This window comes from Gallinula chloropus, assembly GCF_964237585.1.
Source record: "Gallinula chloropus genome assembly, chromosome: 12".
NCBI classification, from domain to species: domain Eukaryota; kingdom Metazoa; phylum Chordata; class Aves; order Gruiformes; family Rallidae; genus Gallinula; species Gallinula chloropus.
The window spans coordinates 2,962,180-2,976,978 of record NC_140097.1 but is presented as its reverse complement, the minus strand read 5'-3'; the positions used below and the strand labels follow the sequence as shown (position 1 = coordinate 2,976,978).

The window sequence follows — 14,799 nt, the reverse complement described above, 5'->3', positions numbered from 1 at the left end:
ACCTCTTTGACTGCATTCGACATGAAGATCACAGCCCAGTGTAACTAACAGTTGCCCATAAAACGATGAGAGGAAAGCACTAGGATGTCCTTACTGAGACATAATTATGAAAAAAATAGGTCTCCTCCTCTTCCATTGGCACTGTGTTAGTGTCTGTATTGGCTGAAGACAATATCACATAATGAATAGAGGAATGTTGATTCATTTTCATACTTCAGATTTGAATTCAGGCTAGTGTAATTATGGTCTTTATGGAGATCAAACTGATTGGGTGTCATAAAGAAATACATTTTAACTTCTTATAAAGCATTTCATACGAAGAGTTTATATTTGCTCTCAAGCACCATGCCAAGGATTCACAGGCAAGCTTTATGTATAAAAATGATGCATTTAATCAAATATTCATATTCCAATAGGTTAAAAAATATGAATTATTTAAATCTGAAGAAAAGTAAATGATCATACAAAGGTTCATTTATCACAGGTATCTCTGGAGAAATCGACTGGTATCGAATCTGGAGAATAGGGGAGAAATATATGGCCATTCTCTATATGAAAAGCAGAAGGATGCATCAGGAAATTAGAAATGACCAGCCTGACCTTTCCTATAAATAGGAGATGGACTCATCGTACACCATTGGCTCTGAAAGTGCACATCATTTCTCACAAATGTGGTGTTATTCTCTGTTGCCTATCAGGCAGTGGGAAAAGGATATTAAAGAGAAAACAAAACAATAGCATGAAGCCACCCTTACTAAAATTCATGGACAATACTTTTGTGACAGGGCCTGGGATATGTCTACTGTTAAGGAGCTGTTAGTGTACATATAAACTGTTGTGTCCTTATTTGACATTGTTGTGTTAAGGACACTGATAGGGAATTTAATTCCAGATGTACCAAAATGTTTACATGTTTATCAGCTAAAACAGGGATTTTTTATGTACATCAGGTAGGTCACCACTGTTAATTTCAGGCTCACCCACCTACACTGATTTTCAAAATGGAATAACAATCACTAGGTCATTTTGATGCTTTAGAAAAGATTTTCACTGGCTGTCCTGGGTAGGTAAGGAGAATGACTAACAGGCTAAGTAAATTGACCCAGAAGGGAAGAAAATTCCTACCAAAGAAAATACAAGTCAAAGGATCAGTTGTAGAAATGGCATAAAAAGAATTCTTAAAATTCATCAAGGGATTAAAAACAGAAGAGTAACAGAAAAAGAAACAAAGACAATTTAAGTGTATCCAAGCACCACCTCGGAGAGCCACACTGCCTTGCCCTGCATGGTTTGTAGAACAAATTGTCTTCTCTCCAACTTCCCACAAGATACCGTGAGACACAGAAATGGTTCTGGTTTATTTTATAATCATTTGATTCTGGGAGTAGGAAATAAAGGAAAAATAATGTGGGGTCTCAGATGAACATGGGCAGATGTGTAACCTTTCTGATCAGAAAGCTGGCCCTGTGAGATGTGAGTTCTTTATTTACAGCATCTTGCTCCATGACTAAAGGCTGCTGGAAAACCCACAATATAAAGAATCACAAGAATTATGAATTTAAGCTCTAGACAGAAGTAAGGGCTGAAAAACACCCTTACCTGTAGGCATTTGAGTAACCCCTCCAAAAGCAAACAGCAAGGCCATATCATGTCTTGAGTGCAGTTGAGTGACAGCTTCTTCCATTGAGTTTGCTTCATACATCTTGAGATTTCCACCTGTGTCCACTAGTTACAGATAAGTCATGAAATATTTGGAGCCTAAAGTTCACATATAGCCTGCAAAGTTTAGCAGAATGAAAAAGTTATGGAAATTGATACTTTTTATGTGATTTACTGGGTTTTATGGTCTGTTATGTCCCTTACAACATCACATATACTGTTCAGCCAAGTTTAATATTTTATCTTCAAACCACTAGCACATCTCAGCTGTTTACTACCCTGACTTGCTTTATATCCTAAACTGAAAGGATGTATTTTTTCTTTCTAGTATACCCACACAATCTCCTTTATACCACGAGATATTCTTAAAATAAGATGTGTCTACCCAAACAGCTATTGTAGTATAAAACAAATCAATCTTTTCTGACTGCTGCTTTGAATTTTACTCCAATTCTTTTGAAGGCCTATTCTCACGGGTGCTGCTGATGAAAACACACTCACAGCTGGGCTGACTTTCTGAGTTTCTAAGGATATACAGCACAAATCAGGCTAAAAGATACATAAGAATGGGTATCTTGATTAAGATATGGGGAAAACATTGTGATTATCAGATGCCATGCTTAAAAATATCTTAAGTATAAAAGATTTTAATTTGTTCATGTTCTCTAGAGTTTTGCAGATATTATTTGCTTTATATCCACTGAAGAAGAAAAATCTGACTACATTCATCAGTAGAAAACAATTTTGCTCATACAAAGATGGGGCTGTTAACTTTCCTGGTTTAGTTTAAAATATTTCAGATATTAAAGAAAGATTAAAAATAAATGATAGTTTAAAAAATTAAATATTACATTCTTATTACTTCAGATAAGACAAATTATTCATACAATTCCAGGATTACAACTCAGAAAATCAGCAAGTGTCACAAAAAGATGAAAGCTGACAACAATGCTGAGCTGGCTTCTTTTTTTTTATTTTCTAAATTTAAAGGAAATGGATTGAAGTGGCTGAAAAGTATGAAGGGAGATGAATATGTATATGGCTGATAGCAGACACAGATGATTTGATTTTTGATGTGCACTCTGTGCAGTTGCCTATGGCTCTGCAGAAGGCCTTTGAGTCAATGGTGCTGGTGGCTGGAACTGCGTCTTTGGGGATGCAGGTGGAGACCCTGCTGATATCAGTGGAGCAAGACCTATTTGCAGCAGATGAGAAAAGCCCAACCATGAAATACCTCCGATTCTAGAAGCTATTTCTGGGCTTGCTACAGGGACTTGGTCTCCCTCTGCCATGGTATGAACACTCACGGGCTGTATGGAAACATTTAGGTCTGGCCACAGTCAATGAGCTGCTTGTCTTTTAAAGGGTGATGTAAGGCTGACACATCCATCTCACCAGGCAAGCAGGGAGGTGGAAGCATCAAACACATAAAGCCACAACGTCCTCCCTTCCTGCTTCCAGACGTGACCTCAAGCACGGCTATGAGATGGGGGAGATTTAATAGTTGGCCACATAACTTCCATGGGAAATATGCAAAGAAGGTAGAGCTCCCTGTCACTTGCAAAATAAATCACCAACACCTGGGATATGTGGTTTTATTATCAATCAGGCTTGAAATATTTCCTCCTTAATAGCTGAATGTCTGGAGCTGGATTCTCTGCTGAATATAATCGCAGACCTTAACTTTTGACCGAAAGCAAAGGACACCAAAGGACACTTTTATGGGTAAGGACATGCTAAATATGTCTAATCTTAAATTATTGTTTTTCTTTCACAGGAGAAGAAACCCTTCATGGTCCTATTTTTATCCAAGAGCCATATGATATTACTTATTCCATGGACTCAGCAAATCCAGAAATCCTCCTGAACTGCACAGCTAAAGGATACCCACTGCCATACTACAGGTGAAGTCAACTTTGGGAAAGTATTTTCTCACTGTACATCTTTTAACTGTATTTTGGTCAATGGTGCAGTCATACATACCTCAATATGTGGTAAGAACTCACAGCAAGAGTGGCTGTAGCCAGTAGCTGTGGCCCCACAGTGGGCTTTGGGGGTGGGATTCCTGCCTTTCTGCATTTGGGAACACAGGCCATAGAAACAGCCCAACTTGGTTTACTTCCAGGAGAGAGAGGGGCTTTTGTTGACAGATTTTCTGCTGAAAGAGTATAAAAAAGGTACTGGGCTGCTAGGGCTGCATCTAGGACTGGGCATTTATAGGTAAAAAAGAAACATTTCATGATCACTGATGCTATTTAAAGAAAAAAAACATTAATTTATGTAGTTATGATATCACATCATTAGAAGACTGCTTGTCATAAATCTGAGGGGAAGAGGATCAAAGGAATGGAGAGTTAAAAGGCACATACACACAGTAAACTGAAGGGAAAATATTTTTGCTGGCCTACTGTAAGGAAAATTAACACAGAAAAAGAAAGCACATCATTGAAAATTGTCCCCAAAGTATTTTAAAACATAGAAAATTACTTCTGAATCCACAGAATAGCTGTTTTGATAAAACTTTCCATACATCAATAAATGCTTGGAAAGCAAAAGAGCAACATCATTGCCCATTTCTAATTCTAACATTTCATGTATATATTTATAGTGTTTATTTAGAGAAACAGCAAGGCACAGCTCTGATATCTAGCTTACAATACTCTGTAGACACACTTAATAAAACTTTGGTGCATGGGGTTGTTTGTTTATTCAGTGACTATGGACTCATCTTTCAAAACAGTCTGTTGCACCAAGGATCTGGGAAACTGAGTCAAGTAAGAGGAAAAGCTGGGAATCTTGAAAAAAATATAAAAATGACAGTGTGCTTTCTTCAGAAAAGAATGGGGAAAATAATGGTATGGGAAAAGGAAATTAAAAAAGAGAGAGAGAGAGAGAGAGAGAAATTATTCATGTAGGACATGAATGCATCCTACCAAATACTTAGTGTCACTTTGATAGCTTTCAACTGTTCACACAAGAGTTTCCTCTATAAAGTGCCATTACTAGTTATCCACTTGGTTTTTGTACTTCAGGTACTAATTTGTTTCCAAATATAGTGCTACTAAAGGAACACTTTACCTCCTTTTCACAGTGTAACTTCTCCTCCTGTGAGCAGAAATCCTCACCCATTTCATACCCCATTTGTTCTTCCTTCCTGTTTCCAACCTGAACATCTACTGGTTCAGTGCCACGAATTTCAAGTCTTTCCAGCTCATCCATCCACCCATCTTCATATCCATTTATACAGGCAGCTTCCTCAGAGACCTATAAAAATTCTTGTCTCTTGTTTGCCAACCATGGACTCTTCACGTCTGCAAATAGAGCCAGCAGGTTTCATTACACAGGAAAACTATGAAGTCTCCCCCCATCATATGTCTGATTTTCATATTTTCTCTTTCACTTTTTCCTTATCCATCCATTAATCAGCTTCCTTATTTTCTTTGCACTATAAGGATGTTTTGCAAAGCCTCAGTTACTCTAATAAGACCAGATCAAGGTCTGGGGATGGATCCTGAACCATCTAGGTCAATTAGAAGTTATCAGGCTATCACTGCTGCTATTGCAACCTGGGAGCTTTTCACCAGGACTTGAAAGGAATGGGAAGTCTTCAGCATTTTGCTTTGATTTTACTAGTGCTAGTGCCAGTTTTATCTGATACGGATTGAGCCCACGTATTTAAAGTTCCAACATTTTCAGATAAATCAAGCTCAGTATGAAAATTTAATCATATCCTTTGTTGAGTGATGGGGAAGAACTGGAAAGACTATTGGAAGGTTTTTCTTTGATTCAGAAATACAGAACCATTACAACTAATCTGCTATTTACCACCTTTTGCATAAATAAATATGCTGATTAATGCATTTTCTTTAAAGGAAAAGTGCTTAGCATTCCCTAAAAGTCTTGTTTTATCACATATTGTCTCAGTCATGGATCCTTTGAATACAGTAGGAACTTTTTGCAACTTCATTTCAAAGTTCTGTGTGACTTAACAACCGCAGTGCAAGGATTGCATAGAGTTGAAGTGGTAGTAAGTGCTGAGTAATAAAAACCAAGAGAACCTGATTTCCTGCTGGAGACTTGGAAGTAACAGAAATCTGATTACACTGGAAACAAAACTATGCACAGAAACACCTCTGAAATCAGCACAGGTGTTAGAAAATCTATATAAGCATCCCCATAAATACCATTTTATCTGTTATACCTTTTTCTATACAGTCAAAACTGTTTATAAGATCAGGTACATTAATTCAACTGTTTCCCTGTGGAATATTGGCAGTAAATAAAGATAACCTTTCAAATTAGATTTATAATTTTTTGCACATAAGCTCTTCTGTTATAGCAGATTCAGGGATTATCATCAAATAACTTCAAGAACAAACTTTACTCCTTTTTCTGCTTACAGCCTACCCATGAACATATCACAGTTCCACAAGTTCCTACCATTAAGTCATTCACCTTCCTCCACACTGGAAAAAAAACCAAACCCAGAGTCACCCAGAGCCTGCCAAGCAAAGGGTTTTCTGCAGCACTTTGACATTTCCTGTTTAGTCTCAGATGCTTGGCTCTGACTTGTTTTCTGAACTTACATTCAGTATCCAGAATACTCCCATAGTCTTGTGTTTTTCACGCAGGATTGAAATCAAGGATTCTTTTCTTCAATAATTTTCACAGACAACAGTCAATTGAACAAATAAATAGGGAATCCAAGGACAGCATAGGCTTTATTCATTATAACAATATTTTAAATATCTCAACATAACTTGGAATGATGCAATAAAATAAGATAAAGAGATTCAAATTCAATCCAAATCCAAAATACCACAGAAGATAACTGTTACAGACAGCTGAAAGTGAGGGAAGCAGAAGCACAAAGTCTATGATGATTGTAAATGACTTAAATTATGTTTATCATCATTGGTAGTAACCTCCAGAATACAAGTATCTTATTCATATCCTTAAAAAGCAAATGGCAACGCTGCTATAGCATACTTGCTCACTAAAATGATGTCCCTTGACTCATTGAAGATTCTGCTTCAAAAATGGAGTAGAATTGGAAATGCCTTCAAACTCTGTTGTCTTGTTCACAGTTGGTAGCTTTTAGACTATTTTCCTCCTCTATGGAAATTACAGAATACTAGAGGGCTTAGTGAGGGTTTGGGTTTTTTTTCCCCCAATTAAAACAAAGACATGGGTGACTGGGCAGGACGTTTCCAGTTGAATGTAAATAATCTAAAAAACATAGCACACAATAAAGACTTAAGTATATATATATTTATTATAACAGCATGCTGAAAAGATAATTAAATCATGTATGCATATATCCACATAGAAAGCAGTTCAAATTAGGGAAAGATATATGCAAGGAAGAGCTTCTAGCTATGATAACTTTGGTAGAAAATCATCATGCAGCCATGTGTGCTTCCTGGATTTTACTTGTAGAGCTGGAGAAAGCTCTTTCAGCAGGAAATTCTAAATTCCTAAATGTGTCTCTATTTTTTAAAGGCAAGTAAAAAGAAGTAATCAAATACTGCATTTGAATGTTGCATATCCAAAGTTGCACACTGCAATTGCACATTGCCAAAATGGAATCTTTTACTAATTCCTTAATTGCTTCAACACTTTCACACTAATAATTTCACCGAAATTGATACAGCTTCACCCTTCATTTCCAAAAAGTAGTCAGATTTTCTGAAAATACATGCTTCCTTTTTGGAACAATACTCTTTTTACAGGTTCATTAATCATAAAAATGGGGCTCATTTAATTGTAGCTAATTAGACATCACATAGCACTGTGGAGCATCTTTGGGATAGGGATTGTGGTGTTGGGATGGTGGTGTCAGTAGACCCAGAAGAAACTCTGCTCAGAGAGGATAAGGAAAGTCCAAACAGCAGATAAACCTGTGGGTATGCAGCCTAACAGTCCACTCCTGTGTAATGAAACACATTGACATTTCTCAACCAAGTCCTAAGGATATTTGTATTCTGCAAAGGTCTCTGATATCTCACCATTTTTATAAGTTTTATGTGCTGCTGTCTTCTTTGTACATTTTTAGTTAGATCAATATTTCTTCAGTGTGAAATGCATTATACTTTTTTTTTTCCACAATTCTAAGTTATTACCCTAAAGACAGATCACATAATTTGCAGTTTCATTGTAAATACACATTACTCACATATTCATGTTCATTAATAAATTCTACTCCTCCTCATTTTTATTTGCTTGGAAACGGAGACTATTTGAATAGCAAATCACAAGTATTGATTAAGTAGTATAAATATGAGTAAATTGTCATATATTATGAGTTTATCCTTGTACAAATGAAGCTAAAATGATTTGGCTGCAGTGTACTTTAGAAGGAGGTTCCCAGCAAGTCCAACATCAAAGATTTAAAATAACTTGCTGGCTTGGAAGAATTCTGATATATTGGGGTATTCAAATGTTACAATAAATTGGTAATGGTGCAAGAAGGGAGAACAAGAGGGAATAGAATGCCTTTCACTTGAGATTTTTAAATCAAGATGGGAGTCAGGGGAGGTCCCACTAATATATGTTCCCAAAGTCTTTAACTTACTAAAGATTTTTTTGGACCATTTTATAACTTGTTCTATAAAAAGATTTTGAATCAAATGGAATATGATCACTTAGTCTATGAATTTTTAAAACACTCAGGGCTTTTTTTTTTTTTTTAAAGTTAAGAGATATCAATGTGATTTGAGAAGTCTGACATTCCTGGGGAACGATGAAATTGAGCATCAGAATATAGCATTTTTAAACATTTTTTTTATGTTTAGATACTGAAATAATTGGTCCAGGATATGATTCCTCTAATTGATGGAAAGTGTTTTCCAATGGTTGCATGAAGAAGTTCATGAAAACATGTATGTGATCCCTGTCTTAACCAGCTTATGTTAAAATTTTCTTAAAATAATTCTTCAAAGAATTCTGTGTATTAGATGACATACTACAGAACACACAAAGTCATTAAATCATTGTTTATCACATGAATTCATTAATTCGCTTCCTTCAGTGATGTAAACATATTAATTAGGAAAAAGCCCACACCAGGAGATGAATCCCTGATCTATATGCAAAGTTTAATAATCATTGTACCACGGTGATTAGAATGATTATGGGGATACTGTGAAGAATTCATTTGCAGCAACTAAGACAACAACTTTGCATTTGTTCTGAAAAAACAGTTATAGAGCTTAATTGGAAGCCATGTAATGATGACAGCAGTTATTCCAGTGATTGATTCAGAAATTAAAGAGAACTGGCAAACTAAATACCAGAATATCCTATATTAGAAACTCAAAAGGTTTAGGCAGCACGTACCATATGCAAATCCTGAAACATGGCAAAATCTTAACTGTGCTACACAATATTGCTTCATAGGAAAGGCTCAAGGATGGATTTTGCTCAGCTTGAGGGGGAAAAAATGCTAACCTCCCCCCACCAGCAGCAACAACATAAAAAGACCAACTAAAGCAAAACATAAGAAAGGAATAGGGCAGAGGCCTCAAAAATCACCTGCAATTGGAAGGAAGAATTGCCAAATTCACAGTATTCAACTGATTTAATGTTTTAATCAGTCATTACTCATCGTTAAAAACAACTTAAAAGGTCAGGATCCTTATTTCCTCTGCAGATATTTGTCCAGATTTCTCTTGGAACACAGAATTGCATTTCACAGCACAGCTTGAAAACCTTCCTCCAAAAGAACTGCTACCTATGCAGTCCAGTCGTGTAGAGGAAGCTCTGTGGGTGTTCAAAGTAAAGCATTGGGCTGGATATCCAGGTCAGATCTTCCAGGAGTCTAGTTATGGTGCAAGTTTGCTTCAATTTGTTAAGTGTGGAAACTGCCATCGCTGTCAGCAAGTTCATCTCTGCAAAAAACAAGCAATAGAAATTTAAATGTTCAGATAATTAACAAGGAGACTAGTATCTTTGTATCAAAGACTGACATAAAGCCTTCTGCAAGCCTAAAGCGAGCCAGTAGTGACTCCTGTGAAGTGTTTGCATCCTATGGAGGGGTGGGCATCACACCCATATGAGTCAGAAAAAAAGATACAAGCTAAAGAGTTGGTTATGGCATAAAATTAGGAGAAGAAAATAGGTGGTTATGTAGTTTTAGGATTGCTGACAGCCTAAAGTGTGGCATAAACAAGCCCAAAGCTTGCAGACATCAGTGACTGAGCTCCTTTGTTCTTCCTTTGAGCCTCGTGTGGACAATGAAAATTCAACCCTTATGTAACTAATGGTTACCATTAAAATTTCCCTCCTTAAAAAAGATAACATTTATTTTCTTTGAAATAGAATATATTGTTTTGACATTTGTAAATAGCTGTGTAACGTTGCAGACACAATCCATTTTCTACTTAGTGGGCTAAGAGGGACAAATCATGCTTTAAAATAGCAGCATTCTCATCATTAAATAATCAGTCTCAAACTTGCTGTATTAAAACTTCTCTCTCTACTTTCTTCTGTCCTCTCAAATGTAATCCTTCCTGACTTATGTTTCCAAATCCTTTTTTTTTTTTTAAACCAAATTTATGACATAATTTGGAAGGACTGTAAAGCACATTCTGGTAGCATTTATATTATAAAAAATAATAACACAGGTAGCTGCAGTGGAGGTGTATACCACACTCCCAATTGGATGGATAATGTTGTTCGTATGAGTAAGTTATAATTACTTTTTGTAGACATTTTGGATGAACACTGGTGACTAGCATAAAAGCAGTAAAGATTTTTTCTAGGAACAGAATTATTGATATCATTGAGATTGATAGAAGAAGCAGCCTTGTGTGAAAAATGATACAATTTTGTGATATTTAACTACATTTTTATCATTACAGGTATGCTACAGCACACTATTTAAGATAAATATGAATAGGCTCTGTAAATTATAAGCATAATTTGATTTTTTTCCCCTCAAAGGTGGAAGCAAAATGGCACAGATATTGATCTTACCATGAGTTATCACTACAGGTTGGTTGGAGGCAGCTTGGCAATCAATAACCCACATAAAAAACAGGATATTGGAACATACCAGTGTTTGGCCACAAATTCATTTGGAACAATTCTGAGCAGGAAGGCAAAGCTTCAATTTGCATGTAAGTTGGGAAGATCATATTTATTAGAGCATTATTTTCCGATTAATTCTGGACGTGAACTGTAATTTATTGGCCAATTAAAGTATCATCGATGATTCTGTTCAAAAGGTTTGGCTTACTTCAGCAGTGCTTATTCGTTCTAAAAAAATAAATTCCTAGTAAATATTACTAACAAAAGCAGACATCTGATGGCTGCTAGCCCTCAGGAACAAGAATAACTTTCAGAAAATTGAAAGGTCAAGGAAGATGAGCGCAATTATTTTCACTTAATAAAGGTGTTCTCGCTTTTTAAGGCCAGATGCTTTCTTTGCTGTGTTTCAGGTAGTTACAACTGGGGGTGGGAGGGAAGAATGTTGCAAAAAAAGTTAGGATTTCTGTTCTCTATAGAGTAACGAGGTCGTAAAAACATCGTACCCCTAATTGCCACACTGACATTTGGATACGTCTGCAGAGTGAGCAAAAGGCTGGGTGATGCTCAGAAATGCTGCCTATTTCAGCTCCGTTGGCTGGAGCACGTTGGCTGCCTTGAGATGATTTGAGATTTATTTTAGCCTTGCTCCCTATTTTACTTCCTCACAACTTCACAACCTTTTCCATAAAATGTATATGTGGTGACTGAGTTCTGTGACCACCCCGGGGCGGGGGAGTGAACAGCAACAACAACCCCCTCCCCAGATATTCCCTCCATTCCTCTCCGCAGTATAAAGGTCTGAGCTGTCTGTTGCTGGGAGAAAGCAATTGTTTTCAAACCTCATTAATAAAACATGTGTCTAAAGCCAACCTTGTGTCGCTATTTCAGACACCAGCAAACGTATTAATTATTAATCTTGTTCCATTTCTCATAGCAAATCTCATGTCGCAGGGGTTACACAAAGGAGACATTAGAGGTCATGATGGTTCACAGGCTCTCTTTTAGGAGAGATGATCAAACAGTAGATCGCTAGTATCTCATTTAATAATGTTTTACTCCAAACTTGTCAAAGAGCTTTTGATTCCCAAGAGCTGGTCAAACAGAAACAAAAATTTTGATTTATTATTTTCCCACTTTTTCTGAAACATCTTTGCAAGCCAGCTTTCCTGTCTGGGAAATCATTTCGAGGTCTGGAGAATGAAAATTGTTTAGTGGCAGCACAAATCCCATTTTAGAAAGAAGCCAGAATAGATGGCCACCTTGAAATTGTCTCTGGAGTCTGTAATCCCCAAGGAACCAAGATAGGCCAGGAATGGAACTGGGAAAAGACGTAAAGAAAATAAAGAATGCCTTTAACTGAAGGCACAAAAGAGGTGGAAAAAATAAAAAAAGGAAAGAGAAAGGAAAGTTAGGAGCATCTGTGAAAGAAAGGCAGCTCTGGTGATTGTTCAGCTTATCATATCTCTCCGTGATTTCACTTTTTTCTGGAAAACTCTATCCTCAACTCAAACTCCTGGAAGCTCTTGGCCTATATAAACAGCTCTTCTGGCAAGTGCTCCTTTGCATAATATTTAATTGCACTTCCTTCCAATGGTTTTCTATGTTAAACACCAGTTCTGTAATGGTCCCTGCTGGTGAAACACTTAACTCACTAATAACTTGAAGTCTTATGTCAATACATGACAGTCAAAACGGGCTGCGTATCAAGCAGCTCCTTTACTTAAGCTTCACACCCCCACCAAGACACTTCCCAAAGTTATTGTGGGGAGCAAGTCTCAACCAAGTTGGGTCTCCTTTGCCCACAGCAGCAGAAACACCCACAGCTACCACCCTGCCTTAATCTTTCTTACAGCAGCCATAGTACAGTAAATGCATCCTGCATTCTAAAAGCACACTACTTTGTCATTAGCAGTGACAGACATTTGTACCCTTTCCCATATAAGAGAGAGAGGACAAACAAATTGAAGGTTGTCATTTACATTGGCAAATATAAACACACAGGAAAATGTTCAATTTAGCAGCATCACTGGGAAACTAGGAGTTTTAACTTGTCTCACAATAGAAAAAAACACAGTCCATAGAAAATGTTATAATGACCTGATGAGAATAGTGGAACAAATTACCTTGAAACAGTTATTTCAGTGTTAATATTTTCTTGCTTCTTATTTTCATGCTGCCATCCAATTCACTTCTCTGTTTCAACCAATACTTCAGGCTATATCTTAAAATCCAGGCAGGCATGCTGATATTATGACACTTTCATTCAATACCCAACAAAATGTGACTCTTCCCTGAATCAGGCTGCTTGGTGTATTGTTGCAATCACTGTGATAAATAATTGAATCAAACCTATTATCCAAGTAACAGGGTTTGTGCATATTTGTGCATTTACTACAAGGTAACTAACTCCGAGTTTGAATTAAGGATACCTCTGGAAACCTATTGTACATCTCAACTTAACATGTGAAAAACACTTTTTCCCCTGTTCAAGGTAGTGAGCTCTCTGAGTAGCAAAATAAATGGGGTCTGAGATTAGAAATATGTCTTTGGATTCAGCTGGAGTTTCATGCTTATCCTCTATTAAAAACAGAGCTGTCAAATGAAAGCTGCAGGAGGAATATTGTACAGGAGGAAGTGGCACAGATTTTTAAAGCTACAAGATGAAAATGAGAGGCAGCATCGGTGTGAGGGAGCAGAGCAAGAGCCTGTGAATGCATTAGTGGGGTACGTAGGATCCAGCCCCATGTTATTCCTGCTTCCTGGCACCGGTTTGTTTTGCCATAAAGCCCAAAGCTCCCTGTAAATCCTGTGTGCCTCTGGCTACCCAGCAAGCAGCACATTTTGAGGAGCTAAGGTGCGTTTTGCAAGAGCTGGATCCGCAGTCTGGATGGAATCATTGGTGTCAGATCCCTGCTGGCACAGTGCCGGGCTCCTCGCACTGGCTGGAGTTATGAGCTTCGCTCCCGAGCCACAACCTGCCACCCACACAGCACTTCCCCTCCTCCGAGTTCAGCACCGACATCCGACACAAGGTCAGCTCTATGTGAAGGGAAGGTCACCCAGAGCTCTGCGGGGAGTTCATCTTCCTGAACTATGCGAGAGGGTCAGCCTGGAGAAAGAGATGGGGACACGGAGGGGTTTCCAAACCAACATGAAGATGCTCGTGCACATCTGTGACGTCCCACGTCACAGGCTTTGCTTGCACTGCGTGCACCACGGAGCAGACAGCTCTGAGGAGGGGGCTGCCCTGAGCCTCTCTACCTCCCCAAGCCAGCGCAGAGCCAGAGCAGGCACAAGCCCAGCAACGCTGCATCAGAGCCAGAGATATGGGATCACAGTCACATTCCAAACTCACAGAAGGAAAAAAGCACCCAGGTTTAACGAAGTGTTTTGATCGCTGAAACCAGAGTCTCTCCTATTCTGTGGTGCCAAGATGCACTTACATGCATATTAATGAGGTGTTCTGCAAAAATCTATTTTTATTAATGAAGAGCATCTAAATTGCATTTCATGCCTTGGAAAAGACAAATAAAAAAGCTGTTCTAGAGAAATGGTTAAATATGGCTTCAACCAGAACTCTATCCCAAGGCACACAGGGGATTTGTTTTAATTATTTCATGAGTTTTAAGTAAAAGTAACTGTGTGCAAACAACTGGTCTTGGGGGAAATCCCATAACTAGCAGCAGTAAAACACTGTCCAGGCCTGTTACTGATTCTTTTCGTTCTCATACATGTCTGTAACAGAGACATTAAGAGATATGCAAGAGAAACAAGAAGTGCAATTAAACAAAGCAGAAAAAAACAAGTATTCCACCATGAAACAGAATCTCATGTGAACCCAATTCATAACTATTCAGGGAATAAACCCAGAAAATTCCATACTAATTGAAAACATCTAGTTGCCTAGGGATCTTAAATTAGATTCTCAGTCAAATTGTTCTACCATTGCTGATAGACAGTTGTGATGATTGCGGCATTCTCAGACCTCAGGCCCCCATTATTAATCATGAATTCTGAGAAACAATGACAACAATTTAAATTCATGAATAGGATTAGTCATTTTGTCCTGAGCCACCCAGGAGGGCACACAGTGGAGACATTAGACCATGT

General features: G+C 37.7%; 1 protein-coding gene across 1 annotated transcript in view; it reads left to right on the top strand.

Moving 5' to 3' along the window:
* The window catches only part of LOC311196049 (contactin-6-like), a gene marked incomplete at both ends in the record, with an annotated part of 111,192 nt that overhangs the window by 20,920 nt on the left and 75,473 nt on the right, over positions 1–14,799 (top strand). The window contains 2 exons of the mRNA XM_084269544.1: positions 3,437–3,563; positions 10,603–10,778. Coding sequence (XP_084125670.1) covers positions 3,437–3,563; positions 10,603–10,778 — 303 coding nt within the window. The remainder of the gene's footprint in view (positions 1–3,436; positions 3,564–10,602; positions 10,779–14,799) is intronic.